The 24,045-nt window shown below is 43.0% G+C and overlaps 1 protein-coding gene across 5 annotated transcripts in view; it reads right to left on the reverse strand.

The window, feature by feature from the left end:
* Nucleotides 1-16,526: 16,526 nt before the first annotated feature.
* LOC147603962 (pyruvate kinase isozyme G, chloroplastic-like) overlaps nt 16,527-24,045 on the reverse strand; it is a 61,031-nt gene continuing 53,512 nt past the window's right edge. For 3 of the 5 annotated variants that reach the window (XM_086796280.1, XM_086796283.1, XM_086796285.1), the window contains 3 exons: nt 17,316-17,424; nt 17,065-17,234; nt 16,527-16,940 (listed from right to left, as the gene is read on the reverse strand). In XM_086796280.1, the coding sequence (XP_086652406.1) occupies nt 17,112-17,234; nt 17,316-17,424 (232 nt within the window). In that variant the 3' untranslated portion in view covers nt 16,527-16,940; nt 17,065-17,111. Of the gene's footprint in view, nt 16,976-17,064; nt 17,235-17,315; nt 17,425-24,045 lie in introns of all 5 variants that reach the window. The other 2 variants (XM_086796281.1, XM_086796284.1) reach the window with 1 other exon arrangement.

Here is a 24,045-nt window from a genome sequence, read left to right on the forward strand (position 1 = left end):
TACTTAGGTGCGGTTTTGGATTACTAAAAGATTGTGATAACTGACGTAGGGTGTGTCAGTGACACAATTGAATGACTCAAGGTGTATTAGTCCACCCAATTGAATGACTCAAGGTAATAATACAGTAACAACTGCTTCCCTTTATCTGTTTTGGTTGATACAAAAAAGAAAGTTAAGTGCAATAATATCTTGTTCTTTTTAGCTTGGAGTATAGTGTCTTTCGTATTCTCATCTTTTCATACAAAGAACTGTGAATTTTAGATATAAATGTCCATTCTTGCTTTGTCTTGTAATGGGCTCTTGTTTTGTAACGTCCCTGTTATGAGGAGAAGCCATGTTTGAGCATGTAACGTCCCCATTATGAGGAGAAGCCATGTTTGAGCAAATTGACACAGACTTGGTTTGGCCTTAGTGGCTGGATTGTATTGGTAGATATAGCATATTGCCATGTAGACTACAGGTATGTGCAGTCCCCTTAAGCTTGAAAACAAGACATAAGAGTTGGTCGACTTCACGACATTGCAGGGTCCAAATGGTGCCCAAGTTGTGCTCGGATGGCTGTGGGAGGCGAGGCACTAGTTCTTAATGGGCCAAGTGAACACTATGAAGCACATTTCTACACAATTAATCAATCATCACTCTATGTTTACTTCCTTACCTTACAACCGTACTCTTATAGTTCTAGTAGCCATTTAAGCTCCTTTCACGTGTGTGGAATGCAACCGTCCTTGTATCTTTGCTTATTGAAATATAATCTGCTTTCCTATATCATTGTCTTCCATGTGCTTAAGCTATTGCAAGCCTTTGGAACCCAGAAGCTTTAGTTTCTTTTTATCGATTTCCTTTTCCATTGTGGTTGTCAGTGTCATTGACTATTCTGATTGTTAGATCCCTTTTCCATTGTGGTTGTCGGTGTCATTGACTATTCTGATTCTGAGCTAGGCATCTCTTCACTTTCTATTTGGGTATCCAAAACTGTTTATTCCCTTCATAAGAGTCTTGTGTCTTGAGGAGGTTCCATTTCTTTCTAGTTGGTTGGCTTGAAGAGTGATGGTTTTTGGGAGCGGTTGGAGAGGTCGCCACCATGATTGGGCTTTTCTTAGTGCAAACCTCATGGTTTCTTTGATCATCCTTTGAGCTCCAACAAATTTGAGCTTTTTCCCAAGATGAGCATTTCTCGGTACTTGGGGACCAAAGTGGTACTGCTATTCTACCTCCCTTTGTTTGCATCTGGATGGTTTGTTCCTTCCATTGAATGGAGCAATCAATTGCACCAATCCATGCTCTTCCCATCAATACTTGCTCTTCCATAACACCTACAAGCATAACATATATCTTTTTGGCCACAAGGTTATTGTTGACAAGTGTTGAACTTTTAAATTACCTTCAACTTTTACCACACTTGCATGGAATCTACAAGCACTTGCATTTGTTGGTTCCATATCTGGTTTACCCAGAGCTTCCTATGTTTCATAGGATATCAAGTTGTGACTTGCTCCTGTGTCAATTAGAGCTATAGACACTTGAATGTTAACCCCTATAGGCTCAATATCGAGGTCTTCATTCTCCATGGATGACAGGGTTATTGGTGATCCTACTGTGAAGAGGAATAGGGGGAATCTATCACCCCTATCTCCCTATGTCCACTCTCTTATCCATGACAATGCAACAACAAGCTCAATGGATGTGGGAGTGACATGACAATGCAACAACGGGCTCAATGGATGTAAGAGTGTGGATATCGTTTTACTGTTGCACTGTCTTCTCCAAATCGCTACTCATACTATAGTATTTGGGGGGCGGTGTGCCATTGATCAACGACTACACTGTTGTGGTGCAATTGGACAAAAGGCCTAAGGTGTTCCACTGGGTGCTGAGATGACATTTTCCTCCCGCTTCTAGCTGTCACCAAGAAGAGCTAGCACCAGACTATGGTGTAGTTTGTCAACACCACAAAGCTGCACCCGTTTACACTCTTCTTCTTTCTAACCTAATAAGTTGCATTATTCGTATTTGACAATTCTTTTTATTCATGAATAACGCTCAAATTATATGTTTGGCCTTATTATTCGTCGTGGAATGTTTTGTTTTTGTTTTTTGAGTCGGGGTTAGAAATGAACAAGCTCGTCCTGAGACTTGAACAGAAAAACACTTTTGTCATTAGCTTCGTCGCCTCTAGTCTTAGAGATGGTTTCGATTCGTGGCATGTCATGTATGGTTGTTTTCTTGGCCTTGGCTTTGATGAGGAGTCGTAGTATTCCTTGGTCTCCACTTTAAGGAGTGCTAAAAATTTAAAAATGAGATCTTTGGCTTCTTTTTCTTTTGACAAGAAGGATTAAGTGCTCCTTAGTAAAACCTAGATAAGGAGTTGGCTTGTGCTTGAAGCTTTCTTTGCACCTATCAATTTCTTCATTTTTGTGGTGAGGATTTGGCTCGTGCTTGAAGCTTGCTTTGCACTTGTCAATTTCTTTAAATGAAGCTATTTTGTGTTGTTTAAAGTTTAATTATTTTTTTGATGTTTCATATAATTAAATAAATTATGGATATACACAAGTGTTTCTTGATCTAAGTATTTCATAAAATTTTCACTTTAAGTGTTTTTTCTTTTGAAATTGATTTTTTGATGTTTTTTCGTATGAAGAAAAAATTTAAAATAATTCTTAAGATATAAAAATTTGAAAGAAACTTTTATTTTGTTCAAAAGAATTAGAACTTACTCACGATTCAAATTTACATTCTAAAAATACACCAATAACAATGAAAATTCACATTAAATTATTTGAGTAAAATAATGCGAGTGCTCACTTCCCACTATAGGTGTAAATAAGAATCTTAGGCTTACATAGTCAAGGCGGCTCACACAAGACTTGAGGCTCAAGGAAGGCCCAAGCTTAAGACAGACTCAAGTTTCATGTCGTTTTTTGCAAATTCCAAGTTACTTATTTTCTCTCTACTATAATTCCCTATTATGGTATCTCTCTACTCCCTCTTGTTTTATCCCTGCTGTGGTAGCAATGATTCCTAGTGTCTACTTCTCTCATTTCTGATTCCACTCCTCTCCACTCAAAATGTATCTTAAGCAAGGTGGGGTTTACTTTCACTCAAGAACCATTATGCATGTTTTTCTCCTCATAGACATACATCAAGCTTAATTCCCACATACACTCACTTGAATCCTCCAAATTGAGCTAAAAAAGAAGCTAAATCACTCTTAGATACAATTTTCGTCAAGATTTTCAGTTCCCTACTACTGATGGCTATTCCACCTTACATGTTTTGATTTTGCATTGTAAAAATGATGTGTTGACACCCATGTACTCGTTCCACCATCAAATGATCTCAAAACTAACTCAAACTTGGTCCTTGACAAACCCTTATACCCATTACATGGTCGGTGATAACTTTTTTCCAATAGGATAATTTTAGAAATTACTTTTTTAGTAGGCTAACATTCACTAAGAAAAACTTTTTCACACATAAAACAGCTGTACGTTCGTACCTAAAAATGTACAACCCATTTTGACACTCTTGCTATAATAATCCCAAGTTAAAATTGCCCAAAAAGAAGTAATTACTCCCTATGACTCATGCTAGCCCTAGATCACACACTTTTGTTTTAGTGAAACCATTGTCTCATTAAGAAAAAAGAAATATACATTCATAGCTGTCCCAAATGAGGACAACTACTACTCATATTCAAAACAATGGGAAAACACTTCTAATTGTTGGAAGGTTAGTCCCCCGATTTCATGAGAATCTCAAAGGGACTGGAAAGGGCTCTCTAGAAATAAACAAGTCACTGGATAGAATCTCCAGAGAAGAGCAACCGATTTCGAGCATGATAGATAGTCCACAATGCCCATAATCTAGTCCAATCAAGGAAGTCTCTTAGTTTGGTAGGGAAGGATAAAGGTAACCAAAAAGCCAAAACATTCAACCGAAATGCCTCCCCAAAAAACGAGCCCGAAGATGTGTAGACAAATCATTAAGAAAAACACGAGTGCAAACAATACCACGAAGGTGAGGCACTGTCTTTGTAGGGTAAGAGCACCGCCTACAAGAGGCAGTGGCAATGTGCCTTCGTACAAAAGAGATCCAACTGAGAATACTCGAACCAGATATCTCCACACAAACAATCGTTGCTTGAGGGGCAATCCACTCTTCCAATTTTTTTTCAATGTAGCTTTCCACCAAGTAAGAGATTTTGACATATGCTAGAGGCAATTTGCATGATCCTCAATCCATGGAGTGGTAAGAGTAACCCACAAGCCTTAGCTGCAGAAAAATTGCCAAATGATACAGGACTATATCCTAGAAGTTTCCTATCAAAACGCCAATCTTGAATTCTCAGTGATTCCTCAAGCATTGGGATTGGCTTAAAGAGCTGCATCATTTCCGAAACGAGTCTCCAGATTGGCCTATGGGGTGCATTCCCAAATTGCATTGTCTAATTGCACGTGGGAAGGCAAAAACATAACCATTTTCATCCACAACATCGCATATGCGATGAATTCCCAATGTAGAAAGATTGTAGGCCTTTCTTGGTTGAGGTAAAGCAAGCGGTGGATCAAACATCCTGCTCTCCAATGAATGCTCTGTAAAAGTAGTGAGCTTCCTTGATTTGGAGGCCTACTTGACCATTGCAAGTGACACAATATAGCTTTGCCAATCTCGAATGAGAGTAGGTGAATATGGAGAGCTTGAAATACGACCATGAAAATGCCCAAAGATTATGTCATCATAATTGATGATCCAATGTCCATATGCACCTAATTGCATGTTAGTGCATAGAGCTCCTAGCATGCGTGCCCATGGCTTGAATTGTTCTAAATGCAAGTAGGAGAGTGGATTTCCTTGCTATTATACGATAATGAATGTTAAGGGCATTGAGGCCACCATGCATTTTGGGAAAACAAATAAGGCCTTGCCTTAACAAACGTAACCCTTTTCTATCTGCTTTGGTTTTCCATAGGCATTCAATTGTTTTAAACATGAAATTATCAATCTGTTTGCTCGACCAAGGTAAGAGTGGAAGATAGAATTGGACATATGGTATGATTATTGATTGTACTAAATGCATTCGCACATGTAGAGGCCATGTAGATAATTTTCAGTATTCTATTTTAGAGTACAATTTTGCCATCACCCAATGAGTTTCATCTTCAAAGACAATTCCCAACCAATGGGATAACCAAGATGCCTGACTATCTCTTTAGGTGGAATGATCTGACCTAGCCACAAAAGCTGATGATAATTATAATCTTTCAAAGGGAGCAACTTTGATTTTTGAAAATTTACATGTAATCCTGTAGCCAAACCATAGAGGGAGAGTGCTTTCATGAGAGTTCTTACATCAACTTCTATATGCTTGAGAAAGTCATCAGAATATGTCTATGTACAAATTGTGTACTATCGGCCATGGAGACCATGTAGTTGCCCATCTCGTGTCAATTTGTCCACGTAAAGGAGCATTGGGTGAGTCGCAATGGCATAAAAAAGTGCATTAGGAAGACAACCCTTCCGAAAAGATTTCCCAAGATATCCAACATTCTAGTAGTGATTCACTACAAGAAAAATTGGCATCTCAAAATATCCTAGAACATCCAAAGAACTCCACTGTCAAACCATCCCAGCCTCGAGACTTCCATTTACCTAGGCCTTTTAAAGCATCATCCAATTCTACATCCGTGAAGGGCTCATCCGTATTGTCAGCCTCTTGGCGTGTAATGATAGGCATAACTTGATGTAAGAAAAGTTCTCATGCATCAAGAGCCTCTCTTGAAAGCAGGAGGGGCAGAACAAAAATGTGAGAAAAGTAACACGGTAAGCCTTTGCAAGCTGCATTTTTGTGCATGTCTAGGTACCATCTGTTCTTTTGACTCTTGTAATGCATTGTTTTTGAGACCTTTGAAGAAAGATTTTTTAACGAGAAACCTTTATCAAGTAATGGCCTCTACCTCTACCTCGCCCTAGTTTGTGATTTATTAAGCTTATGTTCATCATCATGATGAAGACACATTTTAGCTTGTGTTAACAACTACTTCTCATCATCATTTAGGTCTCTAGAATGGCTGATTTCACTGTACTCTTGTATCGCCAATTTTTCTTATTCACCTTGTCTTCTATTCTCTCCCATATACCACCTTCCATAGTCTTGTATCACAGTTTGCATTCGCTGTACAAAGTTGAACCAAGCAAAATCTATATATCCTCTTGCCTGTACATGAGAAGAGGATGCACAATTGTATGTACCAAATCAGTAGAAAGAGCATGTGACAAAACTGTTATTAATCATGAGCAATCTTTTATGAGGTAAGGGATAATCATTGTCAACCATGCCAAAGTATAGGGCAAACCATACCGGCGAATGATCATATATGCGCAACACGTATGATCAATCCACATCTTACATGTGTATGCATCATATTGAGTGGCATTCAGAAGGTGCCATCTATCCAAATGTGCCCATAATGCAAAATAACATTACGGCATAAGATGTCTCTACAAATCACATGCATCCAAAGAAGTCATTGTCTGCATCCAATCTTGCCTTTCAGAGGACATTGATATGAGAGCAGTGAGAGGTGTTATCATGAAAGTCATGGGAATTATTAAAATCCCCTATGATGAAACCATTCAAAATCCATGGGTATGCATGTAAGGAGCGCCACATCTCAGTTCTATATGCTAAAGTTTGCGAAGCATAAATACTCACAAATTCATGAAGTTCCCCTTGAGTCATACATTGTACCACAAGCCAATGGCCATTCGGATCATTGTGGGCTAATATAGGCTGTAAATCATGCTTAACCATTATGAGGGTGTACCAAAAAAAGTTCGAGATCCTGCATAGAAGATTTGATATCCAAAGAAGACTCCCTATCTTCCAACAAAACTATGCTGATTACGCTCTTACAAACAAACCACATGGGGATGCATAGTATTCACTTATGACAAAGCAGCCTCCATTTATTCACATCAAAGAGGCCTTGTATCTTGTAAGGAAACATATTTAAAATGCGAGGGATGTAGAGGCTACACCTCAACTTGCATGGCAGCTTGACTAGTCAAATCACCATGCAGAGGACGTTCTGCAGTTTGAAAATCAGCCATATTTTGGTGCATGGACTTCTCTGCATCATGTGCAAACAACGAATCACCTCTGACTTTACTTATGCCCACATCCTTCCTACTCTTGTAATATTGCTTGAAGTGTTTGGCACAGGGGTAGGTGAAGTAGATGTAGAAGCTCCCTCTCTCTAGTTTATGAGAGACCAGAGGTCTCTATCTAGAAGGTATTGTTTTTTTGGGAGTATCAGAGTCAAGTTTGTCTTTATCTTTCACAGTCATCACATGAGGGCCTGTCGAGGCAACTTTTGCTTTTCCTTTGTCCAGACCTGCATGCTGTAATGATTTACATTCCTTCCCTTTTGAGTTTACACACATGGCATAGGAGCAGTTTGAGGAGAGGGCATGGCTGCAAGGCGATCGAAATAAAAGCGGACATTCTTATTGCATATGTCTTAAACTTTTTGTTGCAAGTAAAGCAACAACTTGTAGAATTTCCATATTTAAGCTTAAAGAAAACTTCTTGTGTCGGAATCCCTTGCATTTCAATATCCATTGCAACCTTGTCAGGGATTTGTTTGTCAGGAGATCCACCACTTCCACAAAACATCCACCTCAACCTTGTACCATGCTACTTTGCTCAAAACTCACTCACTCTGTGTCTTGACTGTTCTCTCTATCCCTCTATACCTCTATCTCCTAAAACTGGTAATGCTTCCTACTTTACGATCTTGGAAAGACCCTCTTCTTGTCTTATCTTGTCGTTTCCCTTATTATAACAAGAACATTACATTATTAGACTGTTACAATAGTATACATATGATTACAATAAGTGCACATGTGCACTACTGTCTGTGCACTGCCATTCAGCCTATGTTCTCTAGCCAGTTCTTTAGGTCCCACTAGTGTAAGACTTCTTTAGGTCCCACTAGTGTAAGACTTCTTTAGGTCCCACTAGTGTAAGCCTATGTTCTCTAGCCAGTTCTTTAGGTCTCACTAGTGTAAGACTTCTTCCAGATGGTTAGCACCTGGCACACCCAGTGGCTTTGCGCGATTAGCTGCCTTAGAGGTTGATTGGAATGATTGATGGATGGGTGGGGGTGGTCCAGTGTGGTCTGACTCGAACCACCTTTTTTTGCTAGTGCTTGTCTGCTTCTTGGGGATCACATCCTAAGCCTCCCCTATTATCACGAGGCTGAATTGTATCAAAAACTCTATTGCATCATCATGTACAACTTAAAAATTTAAAGAATGAAAGAATAGTTTAGCAGATATGTGTATCCTACAGGTTGGATTCTAGCTGCCTGCAGGGCCTCTTTGTCTTCATCATGGACATATGGTTTAGCTTTGAACTCATCTTGCTCTGTATAGCAGATGTGCACCATCATTTGGGATCCGCTAATGAAGATCTGAGGGTTTGGGACTTTTCCTGTGGTTTATATTTGTTGAGAAATTCGTTTAGCTTATAGGTGTTTATTGGTAGGTCCCATCTCTCTTCATCATATTGCTCTTTGAACTTAGAGAGTGAGTAGGCAACATACTCCAGATTTTGTGCTATGGCCTTCAGTTGTTTTGTTGCATATACCTGCTGTCTCTATTTTGCCTCCTATAGATTTCACTAACTGTGCTGATGGAGAATGTTTATTTGATTGGTTGTTGTAGGTAGCTGGTGGAGTTCATAATTTCAACTTCTGCTTGACTATTAGCAGCTCTTCGTGCAGTTTCCATTGTTTATATGTCTATACACGTTGCAGCTCCAATTCTGCTTGATTTGCTTTGGCCAGCCTCGTATCCCTTAGCTGAATTTCTTTATGTAGCTCTACTAGTTTCTTCTTGACTGACTCAATTGATTTGGTTTTTCCTATTGCTTGCTGGCTTCTTCCTTGATGGCTTTCAACTCCTTTTGGATTTTTTGCACAACTAGGAGTTCAACTTGGAGTTTTCTTCTTTTAAACTGCGCAGCTGCTCCAACTTCTTTGCAGCACTGATGGTTTCCTATTACTGTGCTGTTGCTGCTATTGCATTGGGGGACTTTCGTCTTGGGGAGGTTTTATTCTCAGTGGCTTGCTCTTCTAGGTGAATTAGCTTTTGCTTTTTGCTTATCTAGCTATGCATAAGCTTGTGTGAGTGCCTTGTCTATGTTTTTGAACGCCTCTTCTAGCTCTAGCATGGTAGTCTGTCTGGCTCTGTTCTCATCCTGTTGCACAGACATTTGTTTCTGTAAGATAATGATTTTATCTTTTAGTTGGTCTAGTGACATCTGATCTATGTCATGCGTAGTGCCAACTGTTATTTTCTTTATGGGCTCTAACTGCTATACTGCTTCTTTCCTCTTGACTAGTGCCAGTTTTATTTTTTGCTGCTCGTTTTCCAGTTGCCTTTTAAGTGTTGCCATTTGTTTTGGTTGGTCCAACAACAGCTGTTGATCCTTTGAGCCGTCTCATGTGGTGCCTTTGTGGTTGACATCTATTTTTGGAGTAGTTCCAACCTAATCTCCAGTTCCTTTTCCTCTTTACTCTGTCAGCTTTTGTACTTTAGTTTGCAGCTCCTTCACTTGCCGATCTGATTGTGCATTTCCTCAAGAGTTGGTGATTGTGGAGGTGGTGGTGGTTGCTGTAAGTTGAGCTACCTCATGGCTGTGCGGACGTTTACCCTCCAGCTCCATCTTTGCCTTGAGGTGGAATTGGTGGTAGCAACAGATGGCATGTGGGAGTTGGCAGTACCATGTATTCTTTCAATAACTATAAATTGTCCTCCCAACATGCTTCCTAAGAGGCTGTCAGCTCCTCTTCCCATTGCGCCATCAATTCCACTGGCATTTGGACTACAGGGATGTCTTCCTCAGCCTCCATGGCTTCCTGTATCCCCAACTTGCCTTTTTTTGCAAGGAGTAACTCCTTGCAATCTTTTCCCTCTACTAGCTCCACATTGCGGATCATTCGGGTAGCATGATCCACAATGCAGGCTGCTTTGTTAGCTGCTAAACTGAACCGCCTGATCCGCCTGGTTCAACTTGCTTTGGATCTCGTTGTTTGTTGCTCAGAGCTCGGAGACAACCATTTCGAACTCATCCCCTCTCCTCCGCAGTCTTGCTGCTTCCTCCTGTAGTTTTTCAATGGTGTCTGGCTCTGCTACCGTAAAACAAGTCATGGAGCAGTAGCAGCTGCTGTCGTAAAACAAGTCATGGAGCAACAGATTGTTTATTGTGTTGCTAGACTTGAGCTGACAGCTGGCTGAACTTGCCCTTCTACCTGATCTACCTTGGCCATTCTCTTCATTCTCTAGCTTGTATGACATAGCTTGTTATATTTTCTAATGCTGTGAGAATGTTCTGATGGTTGGGTTAGTTTTTTGCATCATCCTGTTTAATGTGTCACTCAGTGTTGATGATGGTGGTGATTGTTGGATTTCCCCCTGTATTGTCAAATCTGTTGTTTTTTCTCTGCCAGGGGACAATCCACTTATCACCAGATTTTTGCATGTCTTCAAGTTGTTGCTTCTGCTGCTCATTTGCTTGGGCCTCCTTTTGCTTCTTTGGCTTGAGAGTGGTGATGTTCTGAGACCAATCAAACTTCCTTTTGTGAGGGTCTATTTTGCTGGAGGTAGCTTCCTGAGTGTTCTTTTGAGCTCCACTTGAGGCTTCTTCTGCTTTACCATTGTTTGCTTCTTCACATTTGGTAGATTTAGCTTTAAGGCATTTTTTCGCTACCTCTTCTGCTAGCTTTTTCCTCTTAGATTCCTCTTCTTGTCTCTTCCTGGCTGCTTCCTCTTCTTGTTGTTTCTTTCTCTCTTCCTCCTCTTCCAAATTTTGCCTCTTAGATTTGTCCTCTTGTCTCTTCATGTGGTTGCTTCCTCTTCCAATTGCTTCTTCAATCTCTCCTGTTTTGCAGCAACAACTGAGTCATCCTTATCTAGCTCACCTAGTTGTGCCAAAGCTTTTAAGTGACGAACCATCTTTGTGTGACCTCCTGATAGCCTAAGCTATCGAGCTTGCTGTTGCATGTTCTTGGTCACCACCACTGCCCAATTCACCTTCTATCCACGTTCTTCTACTGCCAATAGCCCTTGTAGGTGATTTTGCTTATGTTGCTGTTCTTGGTGAGCAGGCAGATCAAATCGAGATAAAATTTGAATTTCTTTTTTTGTTTGTATCAAACAAGTGGCGACAGAGTATTGCTTACCGACTTTGGAGAGCTCCTCCTTGATGTCTATATCATAAGAGTTGACATTGGTGATGCCTTGCAAAGCAGGAAGATTAAATGATTTGGCTATGTCTTCTAGTGTGATCGGCACTGCCTTGCACCCTTCCATCTTCCCATCTTCACTATGTTGCTCTTCATCAACTCTGCTAGTTGCGCCTTTGCTTCTATGTTTTCATGTAGAATCATCCAGTTCTTTGCTGCAAAGCCATACAGTCTAACCTTCTTTGCCACTTGTGCTGAAACATAGGGTCCAACATGGCGTTGCAAGGATCAAACTCCTCTTGCTTTGCTGCTGCTAACCATGGCTAATTCTAGTTGTTGAGGTTTGCAAGAAGGGAGAAAGATAGGTAATAGCGAGAGAGCAACAAATAGCGAGTGAGCGAGAGAGCAAGTTGCGAATAATTCAAGGAGAGAGGGGGTAGTTGGGGTGGGGTTTAGCTAAGGTAGGGTTTCTTGATTAGGGCTACAATATCAAGGCTTTTGCTCCTTCCCATGATGAGTTTCCCAAAAGCGAGGTAATTGTCCAAAAATGTCATGATTCCCCATTTACACCTCTTTGCTCCACATTTACACTCCTTTTCTATTCATCATGCATTCTCTCTCTATTTGATGTTACTCGTTGGAGTGTTGCACATGTGTCTTCATCTAGTTGCAATGTATATATAGATGGGGATTGTTACCACCATGCACTGTTCTACTATTTCTGCCTCCATGTTCTCCTGACCTGCTGGTTGCTACCTTTTATCATTGCCTTCTTTGTAGGGCTTGAGTTTGAATCCGTTTACAGGCTTGGGGAGTATTTCACCACTTAGTGAGTGTATCCACTGGACACTAAACCTTGTCATGATGTTCTTGTACAAGAATTTGGCTACTGCTGGCAACAACTGAATTATCCCCAAGGGCTTTTGCCTCCACCCATTTAGTGTAGTAGTCAATTGCCACGAGGATGGATTTGTTACCACTCCTTGCTGGAGGTTTAAATGGTCCTACAAAATACATTCCCCATTTTTGAAAGGGTGCAATCGGTAGGATTGGTTGATGAGGCATTTGATCAGCACAACTAATGGCTGTCCGATCCTCTAACACATCACATTGCCTGACATAATCCCATGCATCTTAAGTACCATGGGCCACCAGAAGCCTGCTTGCAAGACTTTTTTGCCTATCGTTTCTCCAGAGTAGTGCCCACCTGACACTCCCTTATGTGCTTCTGTCAGCCGATTGTTTGTTCATGGTCTAGCACACATTTGTGGACAACTTGGTCTATGTCTTTTTTGTACAAATCTGTTGCAATCTCAAGGTAATACTTACTTTGGAGAGCTACTTTCTTCCGCTAATCTCTGCTCATGTTAGCAGGTAATGTCCCTTGGAGGGAATTGATTAGCCACCCCTGTAGGCTGCTCTCCTGTGTCTATTCTAATGAGGAAATCCACTACTACATTTTGATTGCCGGGGGTGTGCACAATGGTGAACTGAAATTCTTGCAATAAAAGCATCCACCTTGCCAACTTTTCGGTCAGAACTGGCTTATTTACCAGATATAGTAGGGCCTGATAATCTACATGAAACACAAAGCGATTACCCAATAGATAATGTCAAAATTTATTGATTGAGTAAATCAATCCCAGGGCTTCTTCCCTTTCAATGGTGCTGTAACTTTTCTTAGCATTTGATAGCATCCTACTAGCATAGTAAATAGGCCTGTACCACCCTTCTTGTCTATTGCATCAACACACTTTCGACTATTGTGTCCGATGTATCCACAAACACATGGAATGTATTGTCCCATTTTGGTGGTTGGATTATTGGTACACTAATAAGCAATTTTTTCAGACTTTTGAAGGCCCCCTTGTGCTCTTTTGACCAGAGAAAATTCTGCCCCCTTCTTTGTGAGGCTGTATAGTGGCTATGCCACATCAACAAGGTACCTAAGAAATCTATTATGCCATTTAATTTGGCCCAAGAATCTGTTGAGCTCCTTCAGGTTTTGCGGTGGACTCAGCTTGCTTATCATCTTGACTTCGGCCAGATCAACAGTAATTTTGTCTTTGGACACTGTGTCCAAGTAGTGTTCCATCTCTCACAGCAAACACTCACTTTATTCGGTTCAACTTCAACTTAGTTTGCCTGCATCTTTCTGAGCATAGGCGCAATTGATGCAAATGCTCCACACTTCTCGAAGACATTGAAGTCATTTATAAACGCACGTATGAATTCTGTTAGATAATCATAGAAAATTTATTGTACCATGCATTGGAATGTTGCGGGTGCATTCCGGAGTCTAAAGGTCATGACATTTGACACGAATGCTCTCCATTCCATGATGAATGTAGTCTTCTCCGTATCCTCAAGTGCCATTATGACTTGGTTGTATCCACTAAACCCATCTAGGAAGGAATACGTTCCGTGGCATGCTGTAGCATTCAACATCAAGTTTGTGAAAGGCAATGGAAATGGGTCTGGTATGGTAGCTGCATTCAGCTTCCTGTAATCCACACAGACTCTTAGCTTGCCATTATTCTTTGGCACGATCACTATGGGGCTCAGCCAAGTTGCTTTTTTGATTGGGTGGATGAATCCCATTGCCAACAATTTGTTGATTTCCTCGTTGACTTGCTTGGCATAGTTGGGGTTCATCTTACACCTTTGCTGCTTGATCAGAACTGCACCTTCCTTCAAGTTTATTTTGTGTTGGTAAAAGCTTGGGTCAATGCCAGGCATATTTGTGTAGCTCCAAGCAAAGACATCCTATACTGGGTCAATAGTTCTTGGAGTTCATTTCTCATTGCTTCCTCCAATTTTGTGTTGATTCTTACCGTCTGCCGATAGGTGCTTCCCCGTTTCTAGATTGAGCTACATAAGCTCCTCCTCTTGTACTCTAATGGATTGCTGCTACTCTCTATCTTTGCAACACATTGCCTCCATAAATTTCTTTTAGCCCTTTGACGACTGACAGGTCTTCTTTTGCATTCCCTAAGGATTTGGCTTCTTTTGTTTGCTCCTCTAACACTGCTTCTATGTTAGCTGCAGTTTCTTCTGCAGGTTGCACATTTAGTACTTCTGCTGAGTACTTGGACATGATCTTTTCTATGTTCAGCTGGAACAAGGATATGCGATGTGGGTTTTCTTTGAGAATTCTTTCCTCCTCATCCTCTTCAATCCCTTCTAGCATGTTTAGTTCTTTTGCATATGTGACATGATAGAGGGATTTACTTTCCTCTTGGGGTTTATGGAGATTTTTATCTTCTTTTTCCCTTTTTGATTGTGATCTACTCCCTTTGCCAGTCATGTTTGATCTTACCTTGCCTGAGCCAAGGTCTTCCCAACAACATCATATATGATCCCTCATTCTCCATTCGGAGAACTAGAAATATGATTAGGAGTTCATATCCAGCAATCTGAATGTGTTCCCCTTGGACTAATCCAAGGGGTTGGACTCTGCGCTGATCTGCCATCTTCATAGCAAAAGGAGCATGGTCATATTTTGTGAGGCCAAATTCTTTTGCCGTGGATTCTGATAGTATGTTGATTCCCAAGCCTCCATCCAGTATTTCTCCTTGGATTTTCTTTCCTTTTAACATTACTGTTATCTAGGGTACATCATTATCTGTTAATGTTATTTTTGTTGCTTTGACTGACTTGTAGCCGACTTTCAACTCACTACTAGAGAAATCAGACAAGATGCTATCCTCTTCCTTGGGACCTAGCAGATTGCTCAACAATTTTCTCTTGTAGTTAGGTACTAGCAAACAAGAGTTGATCAAGGAATATATCTAGTTTTAAATCTTCATATCCTCCCATATGTCATAATGTCTCGCCTTTTCCTGTGGCCTGCTGTTTGGTTGAGGAACTTCATTTGGTGCTTACTACTGCCTCTTTTCTGCAGCGCCTGAGGATTCCCCCTTACTGTTGCTTCTCGTTGGTGATTCAACTCTTTCTGTGGAATATTTCCATCCACTCTCCATTCTGTTGCTTTTGGGCAGGCTGTACCTGCTTCTTGAGCACATTGTTTTCTGCTGACTGCCTTGGCTCCTCTTCTACCTTTGGTTTGTCAAAAGCTAATCCTTGTACCTTGCGAGGCTTACTTTCCCGTAGCTTCCCTTGTTTTTCCATCATGGCCATCATGTGGGGATTATCCTCCCATAACACTTCTTCGTTTGACTCCTTTTGTGAGGCTTATCTTCTCGTAGCTTTTGTTCTTTTTCCTCCTTTGGGCTTTCCTCTATTCCCCTTAGACCTTGTGCAGTCTGAAGGGTTTTCTTCCTTTGTTACAGAGTCTTTGACTTGTTTTTACATTTTCCATTCCATGTTGGTTTCCTTATGACTGACTGGTTCATTTAACATAGCCAGCTTCTCTTTCTTCCTTTGGGATTTGGTTATTAACGGCCACAGTCGGCTGTACATCTTCCAGATCTTTGATTTCGATTTCATTGATGGATGGTGCTACAGCATCCGCCCCTCTTGACTTTTTCTACAGCTCTTGTTGATGCTTTTGAAACAGCTAACAATCATTCCACCTCTCTTGACTTTTCCTACAGCTCTTGTTGATGATTCTGAAACAACTAACAGTCATTCCCAGGCTTCTGAAAATAATAGCATTAGAACCCATCTGATTCCCCAGCACCATTTCTTCCTCTGCCTTGCCCTTGGCCATAGTAAGATCTATAAAGTGCTAGTGCAACAACCATGGGTGTTGTTGTTACTACATTGATAGCTGTGCCTGTCCGATTCCTGACATTATATCTCCAATTTGATGTCAGGTGTGAAGGTTTGGCAGATGGCACAGATCAAATGCATCTTGCATTCCTCTTTCATATGTTCCTCATTCTTGCAAATCGGGCAGAAGACGCCTGTTCGATAGTCAAATGTGCAAGATGCATATGACACATTGATGGTCAAACTCAGAGAGACCATAGCCCGCATGGCCATCCTCAAGAAGAGGACCACTTTAAAGAAAATCACAATGAAGACTTGACACCCATGCAGATTGCGCATAGAAAAGGATGTCTTAAACAAGTCCAAGTGGCTGGACACCAAAATAAGTGGGCTATATATTGACGTGGCACAGTTCACATTGCAGAGAAGAAAGAAAAGCAACCAGAGCCCAATAAGGGGGATGGCTTGTGAGATGTCATTGTGGAATTGTGAGGGGACCATGTTTTTGACACATGGACTCATTGGAGGCAGGAAACAGAATTGCCTCTTACACTTGGGAGTGAGCCTACAAAAACGAAGTATGTATCTTAAAGATCCAAGTTCATTAGAAGTGTTAAAATATTAACCTTCTCAAGATAGAGTAGAACAATTTTCTACAAGACTTCAGCAACCAAATTTGCAAAGGCCACTGTGAGCTGGAGAACCTTGAGTAACCTAGAATTGAATAAATAACTTTGTAGACCAAATGCTTATATGAATATATTGACTCTAGAAGTTGCTATTTTTGTTAATATTACACATCAACCTAAATATAAGAAATTATTAAAAAAAACTATATCAGGCATTCCATCTGTGCATCCTCAACATGCTTTTTCTTTAAGGCTGAACATGTAAGCAGGCCCAGCTCTTGTTCATATATCTCTAGCCTTGCTTAACTGTCGCCCGTCTTGTCGTACCATGGAATCATGCAACCTTAGCCCTTGCTCAACTTTCGACTACTGGATACCTTCAAGTCTGTTAGGAATGCCGACACCATTTGTACTATCATACTGTTTGATCAAACATTACACGGAAACATGTAGATACAACTATGAGTGAAAACACGAACCAGATGGCATGATGAAGAGAGGTAATGCACCTGAATGTGTCTTGCCTGGACCTCTCAGTTGACTAACTGCATCTTAGTCAATTGCTTCCATCACCAACTTTTCTTACTTGAATGAGGTGTGTAGATTCTGTTCGCCAAATTGGTGTGCGGCCACTCTGCACAATTGTGATTTCCTCTCCTTCCTTTAAAAGTCCACGTTTCTGTAAGCCATGGAAAAAATCATGTCAACCATTCCTTTCTTTACTGCCTCGTATTTCTACCCAAAACAGACAAGAACTTACTTGTAGAAGGGACAAAGCCTCGCAAAATGTTCTTTCTCCATCCTCTGAAAATGACATGATGACGGGCCTGACTCCATGGTAAAGTGCTAGCCTTCTTTGAACCTTATTCCTGCAGATGCCAATTTTCCTCTTAGAGACTACTTTACTAAACAATTCACCTGCCATGATGATGCATGCTCAAGTCTTTTTGCACTCGGCTACTGATGGAAGCAGCTAGATCACTTCAACTCTTGTGATGCATTTACTTGTCTTCTCGTAGCCACACTTCTTTGCTTGGAAAATTGGAAACCTGAGAGAATCAGAGACAGATTACTGAGCCAGAAAGCCGAATCTTGGCTCCCGTGGATGTTGAGGTAAGTTTCGGTGTTCTCTTTTTCTTTTGGTACTTTTTCTTGTGTCATTGAAGCTTTGGGATCCTGTGTTGAGGTATGTTTCGGTGTTCTCTTTTTCTTTTGGTACTTTTTCTTGTGTCATTGAAGCTTTGGGATCCTGTGTTGTTAGGAGTAGTAGTCGATGGCAAGGATCTAGACATGTGAAGCCGAAGAAGAAGTTAAGGGTAGGATTGATTAGGCATGAAGCACAATTATTGGAGTGAAGCAGAGGTGATTAAGAAGATCCAAGTGATGGGTCATACCATTGACTAGACTTGCGTCCACCATGGTCCCCCATCCAGAGATGTACCTGGATGGCTGCTGCCAATGATGAAGCTTTGTGTGGTGTGTGCGCATAGAACAGAGCCCAATGAGAATTGTAGGTGTTGTGCATGGGTGAGGACAAAAGGTGTGCCCGTGGTCCTAATCACCTAGAGACTTTTTAAAAAAATGTGTTTATTGATTAACATCCCTAAAGAGGGTTTTGTACTGAGTGGCCCATGTGGCTAGATTTGTGAGCTTACCTTGAGTGGTTAGATAAGCTCAGCCATTTGTAGCACTGCTCCTTGGTTTGGTGACAAAGTCGAGGGGCGGGGTGGAGCTTCGTGAAGGAGGCTCTGTTGGGGAAAAGGGGTGGGCAAATTGAGCTTTGGAGTGCCCATGGGTTGGGTGTGGGCAAGTCTGTAGGATTTTGTCGAGGAGGAGGGGACTTGCCTACTCGTTGGTCGCCAAACCATCTTCGTCGATTGGACAAGTACTAGCTTGGTTTGTGTGGTTTCGGCAAACTGCTGAGGCTTTTGCCGTGGGAACAAATAATGGAGTTGCCATCATGGAAGCCTTGCTTCTAAGAGATGTGTGGGCACCCATCGCTGCCGAGTGATGAAGGTCCGTGGTTGTCGAGGCTTTGAGCTAGGTGTAGGTTGTCGATACTGAGGATAGGCTTTTGGTGGTGGCTTGGGGTGCCTTCGTGGGGGTGTGAAAGATTGTTTTACCATCTTGTTCTCCCTCCTAGGATTGAGATATGTTTACCCCTAGTTGCTTGTGAAGGGGCGAGAGGTATCGAAGACCATTACCTTGGTTTTACCAAGGTTCACAGAGAGGTCCCACTAAGTGCAAAAGTCGTGTAAGGCATCCAATTGTCTCTGAAGCCCTTCGGCTGAGTCTGCGTCTGAGATGAGGACGATGTCATCTGCATAAAGTAGTATGGGGATCAATATGCCTGCCAGTGTGGGACCAGCCCCGCCTAATCCGTCAATGAAGCTCGAGATCTCATCAATGTAGAGGCCGAAAAGAGTGGGTGATAGAGGGCAGCCCTGTTTCACCCCAATAGTGTTGGAAATCTCCTATGATGTACTCCTGGGGCTCTCACTCGTCCGGTGATGAACTCATAGAGGGCGATGATGCTGTCAAATGGGACTCTGATCTCCTGTAGACAATGTAGGAGGCGGGCTCAGGGTACAGTGTCAAAAGCTTTGCGGAAATCCAAAAAGCAGCAATAAATCCTCTGATGTCGTGCTCTACCCTCCTCGATGATGGCACGGAGGGTGAAGATGTGGTCAAGGGTAGAGTAGCTCCTCCGAAATCCAGCCTATCCTAAGGCTCTTCATCCCTGGCTCTTTGCAAATGAACTGAGCTCCGCCTCTAGCACTGATCCATAGAGTTTGGCCAATGTGTGGCCAATCATGATCGTCCTGTAATTATTAGGATCAAGTGGATCTCCGGTTCTGAGGATGGGGATGATGGTGTTGGTGGACCAAGAGGGTGGAAATCCTTCACAAAGGGCTCTATTGAACATGTAGGCTAGTAGGGGCGCCAGGGACCAGGGTATCATCGGCATTCGAGATGTACTTAGCAGTGAGTCCCTCATGATCCTGGGCTCGTCGCCCATTGCGTAGCCTACGAATGGCCTTGAGGACCATGCCCTTTGTGAAGAAGATGGAGGTGGTGGGACGGGGATCTGGTGGTGGGGGTAGGGGTGGCTGATGGGGGATATAATAGAGGGAGCGTGCATAGGAGTGCTATGTGTCCGAGCAGGTGATAGGTGTGGGAGAGCCATGTTCTCAGAGTTTCCTCCAGGCCTCTTTGCAGTTCGGCCCTAAGAAAAGTCGGTATAACTCATCCTCTTTCTGAGAATAGAACTCCCGTTTCTTACGTTGGGTGAGCCGTTGAGAAATCCGTTGCGCTTGGCACTTTGTGATTTGCCCAATCCGTACCTCATGCTTAAGATGGGAGTGTGTGGGCCAACATTCGTCATCATACCAAGAGTTTTGGGGCATGGAACCACAAGGTGGCTTGGCGGTAGACTGTTGCGTGCAGATGAAAGAAGCGGTGGCAGATGTGTGGAGTATGGTGGTGACTTGTGCTATGAGGGTGGATAGGGAGACAGTAAGTTGGCGGTAGATGTGGTTGGAGTAAACAAGGTTAAGCTCGTGATCAAAAAGGACCTGAGTGTAATGTGAGATGGGGGGTGGTGGTGGAGGGATGGGTGGTGTGTAGGTAAGAATGAAAGAGAGGTAGGCATGGTCAGCTTCAAAAGGGGGTGGCGGGATGGAGAAGTCGGGGAGAAGGTGTGCCAAAGCTGGAGATCCCATAAGGTAGTCAACGGTGCAAGTACCTCCTGAGTGAGGGAAGGAGGTGAGGGCGCCAGAGGAGGGCCATTGGGACATCCTGTTATAGATAACGAGACCATGTGAAGCTCCCAGCTCTAAGAAATATCTCCCATACACTGTGACCTCCTCACGGTCCTGTGATGATCGATGCAGCCCTGTGTCAGTGATGTCCAACTCCTGTAGTCTGATAGGGTCGTCTAGATTGAGTAGTGGGATCTGCTGACTTCCCGTCCTGGCGTTGAAATCACCGAGCAAGAGGACTTCCCCTAGCTTTGAGAACTCCATGATATCCCCATATAATGGTAAGTACGGTGACTGGCCATGCTGTGCGGTGTAAGGGGAGTGGCGTAGTGCAAAATAACACACAACAATCTGGATGACTCTGTTCACTGCTAAGCTGTAGCCACACCCAAAGATACAGTGCATCCTCATCCTTCCGGACGATGCTGAGAATCTGTCGGAGATGGGATCTAAAAAGGACAGCTACCCCCCCAGAGCCACGTACTCCTGATGTGCCGGTCTCACCTAGGAAAGCTGACTCCCACTCATACCCGGCTATGTATGGTAAGCCCCTCTCAGGGCTCTAATGAGTCTCTGTATAAAAAATGACATCCCTGCTTGTGAGAATCTTGCTCAAGTCTCCTGGATTCGACCACAGCATGCCATTGCAACCTCAGGTGTTTGGTCTCATAGACCCCGCGTCCCTATTTGGGATGGTGCTCAATGATAATGACCCTACCATCTCTGTAGATAGCCCACTTGCCTGCTCTGTGGGCCTCATGAACAGTCACTATCACCTCACACCGGTGTGCCACCTGTGCTGGAGTGAGATCATCTCCCATGTACACTTGTGTGCCCTTGAGGGCAGCCCGCCTGTCTGCTGCTGGTGGCATCAGGGAATATAATGATGAGGGGCCGCTCTCGTGTCATATCCTTGCCTGCCCTCCATGTATCTACAAAGGGGGGGGGGGGGGGGGGGCGATCCCGTCCACTCCTAGCATCTGACAAAGCGTCATGGCATCCTCCTTGGGGGAAGCCCCCGCCTCTAACCCCTGTACTCGCACATGGAAGGCCCTATCCTTCTTGCGTTTCTCCTCCTCCAGAGTCTCATGTATGATGCTCTGTGGAGGTTTGTGCTTCTTCACCACCTCCACCTGATCTTTCTTAGTGGTCTGCAGTTCTTCCCGCAGCTTTCAACTGCACCAAGTCAGTCCTTAGACCCTCCTGAATATTCAGTTCCCCTTCTTCCACTGTATGGTCCTTGACCATAGCCTTTAGGGCTTCCATTTCTGCCCGGAGTTCCCCTATCATTGGGGCAGCCTCTGGCATTCCTGTTTGTTGCAGCTCGGTCTCTTTCAACAACCGAATCACCTCTTCCTCGTGGTTCACTTGGGCTGCCAATTCTTCAATCTTGTTGTTCTTTCGTAGTATCTTCTTGTGGAGGCCTTCCAATTGTTTTTCATGTTGGTTTAGAACCCTTTCCAACACCTTTTGTACGCCCAATAACTTCTTGGTGTTGTCCAGAGAGAGAGAAAGAAAGAAAGAAAGATATAATAAGCGTCTACTAAAGACCCAATGGGCCTATGAGACCAAAGTGATACAATAATGTCCATGGCATATCTCATCATGGAATGGAAAATAAAACAGAAAGAAAAGAGAGAGAGAGAGAGAGAGAGAGAGAGAGAAAGAACGAAAGATATATTAAGCATCTACTAAAGACCCAATGGGCATATGAGACCAAAGTGGTACAATAATGTCCATGGCATATCTCATCATGGAATGGAAAATAAAACAAAAAGAAAACATAAATATAGCTATCTCATTGGGGTGATACAGAACTGTCCATGGAAACTCATCATGGAATACTAAGAACATAAAAACATGGGAGCAACATCAGCTCCGAGTAGATGGTATACCACTCTCCAAAATGTCAAGCATGGGGCTGACAAGTATGGCCGAGAGGTCTCCCTCAGCTATGTCACGTGGAAAGGTAGCTCGATGGCGGTGGAGCATGTCCTGGATCTAGAGCTGATGAGGTGATCGTGGCCGGCGGGGGGGTCGAGGGCGTCGGGCACGCTGGAGTGCAAAGGCTCGGTCCGAGGTAACTCCTCTCGGGCGAGGTAGGTCTAGAGCAGCTCGTGGAGGGTCCACACGATCCACTACGTCGGTGTCCTCCACCTCATGGGTCCGGAAGAAACTGGTGATGGTTGGCTACCGAGGGAGGGGGCGGGGTGGCTGGGGCCTGTGTCTCAAGAAGGTGTCACTGTGTCTGCAGAGTTCAAGCAGAGAGAGAGAGAGAGAGAGAGAGAGAAAGAAAGAAAGATTTTATTAATGTCTTCCAAAAGACTGAACTTGGCCTATGAGACAAATCAGTGTACCTGTGTGGGGTATTCTCTGTCATCCCAACAAAATGAAAAAGTACTGAACTAAAAAGCTGAATCTGGGTGTGCAATAAGTACAATGAGTGGGGGAGGGGATGGAACTCTACTACTAGGAGAATGCAAAGCTATATGCATGGAGTATACAATCATGATATGCAACCTAGCTAGCTCCATCCTGTACCATACTGGGGGTATAAAATGGCATACATCAATGAAGGGGGTGTCCACAACTCCCTGAAGAACATTCCTGTGTCTGCTCTGAAGCGAGCCAGTCGCTCCGCACCCTCTCTGTGAAACTGAGCTCTGATCTCTCTCATCTCTCTCTGGTATAGGCGTGGTGTCCGAAAGTCAGGTGTCCTCTGTCTCTTGCAGGCTCTGAGTGTCTCTGCTCTCTGGAGAGTAATTCCCTGCTGTGTAGGGGCTAGGAGTGGGATGGATCTCTGAAAAAATGTAGTGATCTGTGTCTATCGTCCCCCCTCTGGAGCTGTCTGAGCCTAACGATGTCTCTCTGTGACGCTGTATGTCTAGAATGAATCTCCCCAGTATGCGCTGGTCTACAAGCTCAAAAATTTGGCGTAGGGAATGTGGCTCTCTGAATAAAATGGAATCTCTCTATCTGATGGCTGTATATGCTCTGCATCTGCATACATAATGCTCCTTACTCTCCACCTCCTCTTTGCACAATTTGCATACCCTCTCCTCTCGGGGATCCATGCTGCTCTGCCAGTCTCGATCTCCAATCGATGTGATAAGACTCTAAGCTGACCAATAGCTACTCGGGAGCCGTGTGGTAAAAAGCCCTCCATGTATCTAGGCCTCTCTATAAATCCATCATCAATGATACTCATGAAGTGATCTCTGTAGTATAGCATCTTCGGTGGAAGAGGCTGTGTAGGCAATATCCATGTCTCTCGTGTATAGAGTTGCCATAGGTCCTGTCTCAATACTCTGTTCCTCTCACTATGAGAGAGACGGATATGTGGTGCATCCCTATCATACTGGAATGGTGGTAGATGATCCATGTCTAGGCCATGCTATAAGAACCAATGTGTGACCTGTGCATACAATGATCCTCTGTCTCCTGCCTCAGCCAACTGTCTAGATGCCTCAAAAGCTCTGTATGACAATCTGTCCTGTGGCATCTCTCTGAATCTGTCTAGCAAGCATATAGTTTGGAATATGGCCTCTACCATCATAGGAGGTGCAGCAAACTCTGCTCGGATAATTTCATGAGGTACTGACGGTTCGCTGCGTATCATGCGTGCCATCATGAGGGCCCACTTCATTGAGAGAGGCTTTTGTATTACTTTTGATCTCATAGACCCACTACGTCTTTTCAAGATGTGTGGTCTTTGGGTGATGGCCTCTA

This window comes from Cibotium barometz, chromosome 63 (assembly GCF_041138505.1).
Source record: "Cibotium barometz isolate CiBa-2024 chromosome 63, ASM4113850v1, whole genome shotgun sequence".
Lineage (NCBI taxonomy): Eukaryota > Viridiplantae > Streptophyta > Polypodiopsida > Cyatheales > Cibotiaceae > Cibotium > Cibotium barometz.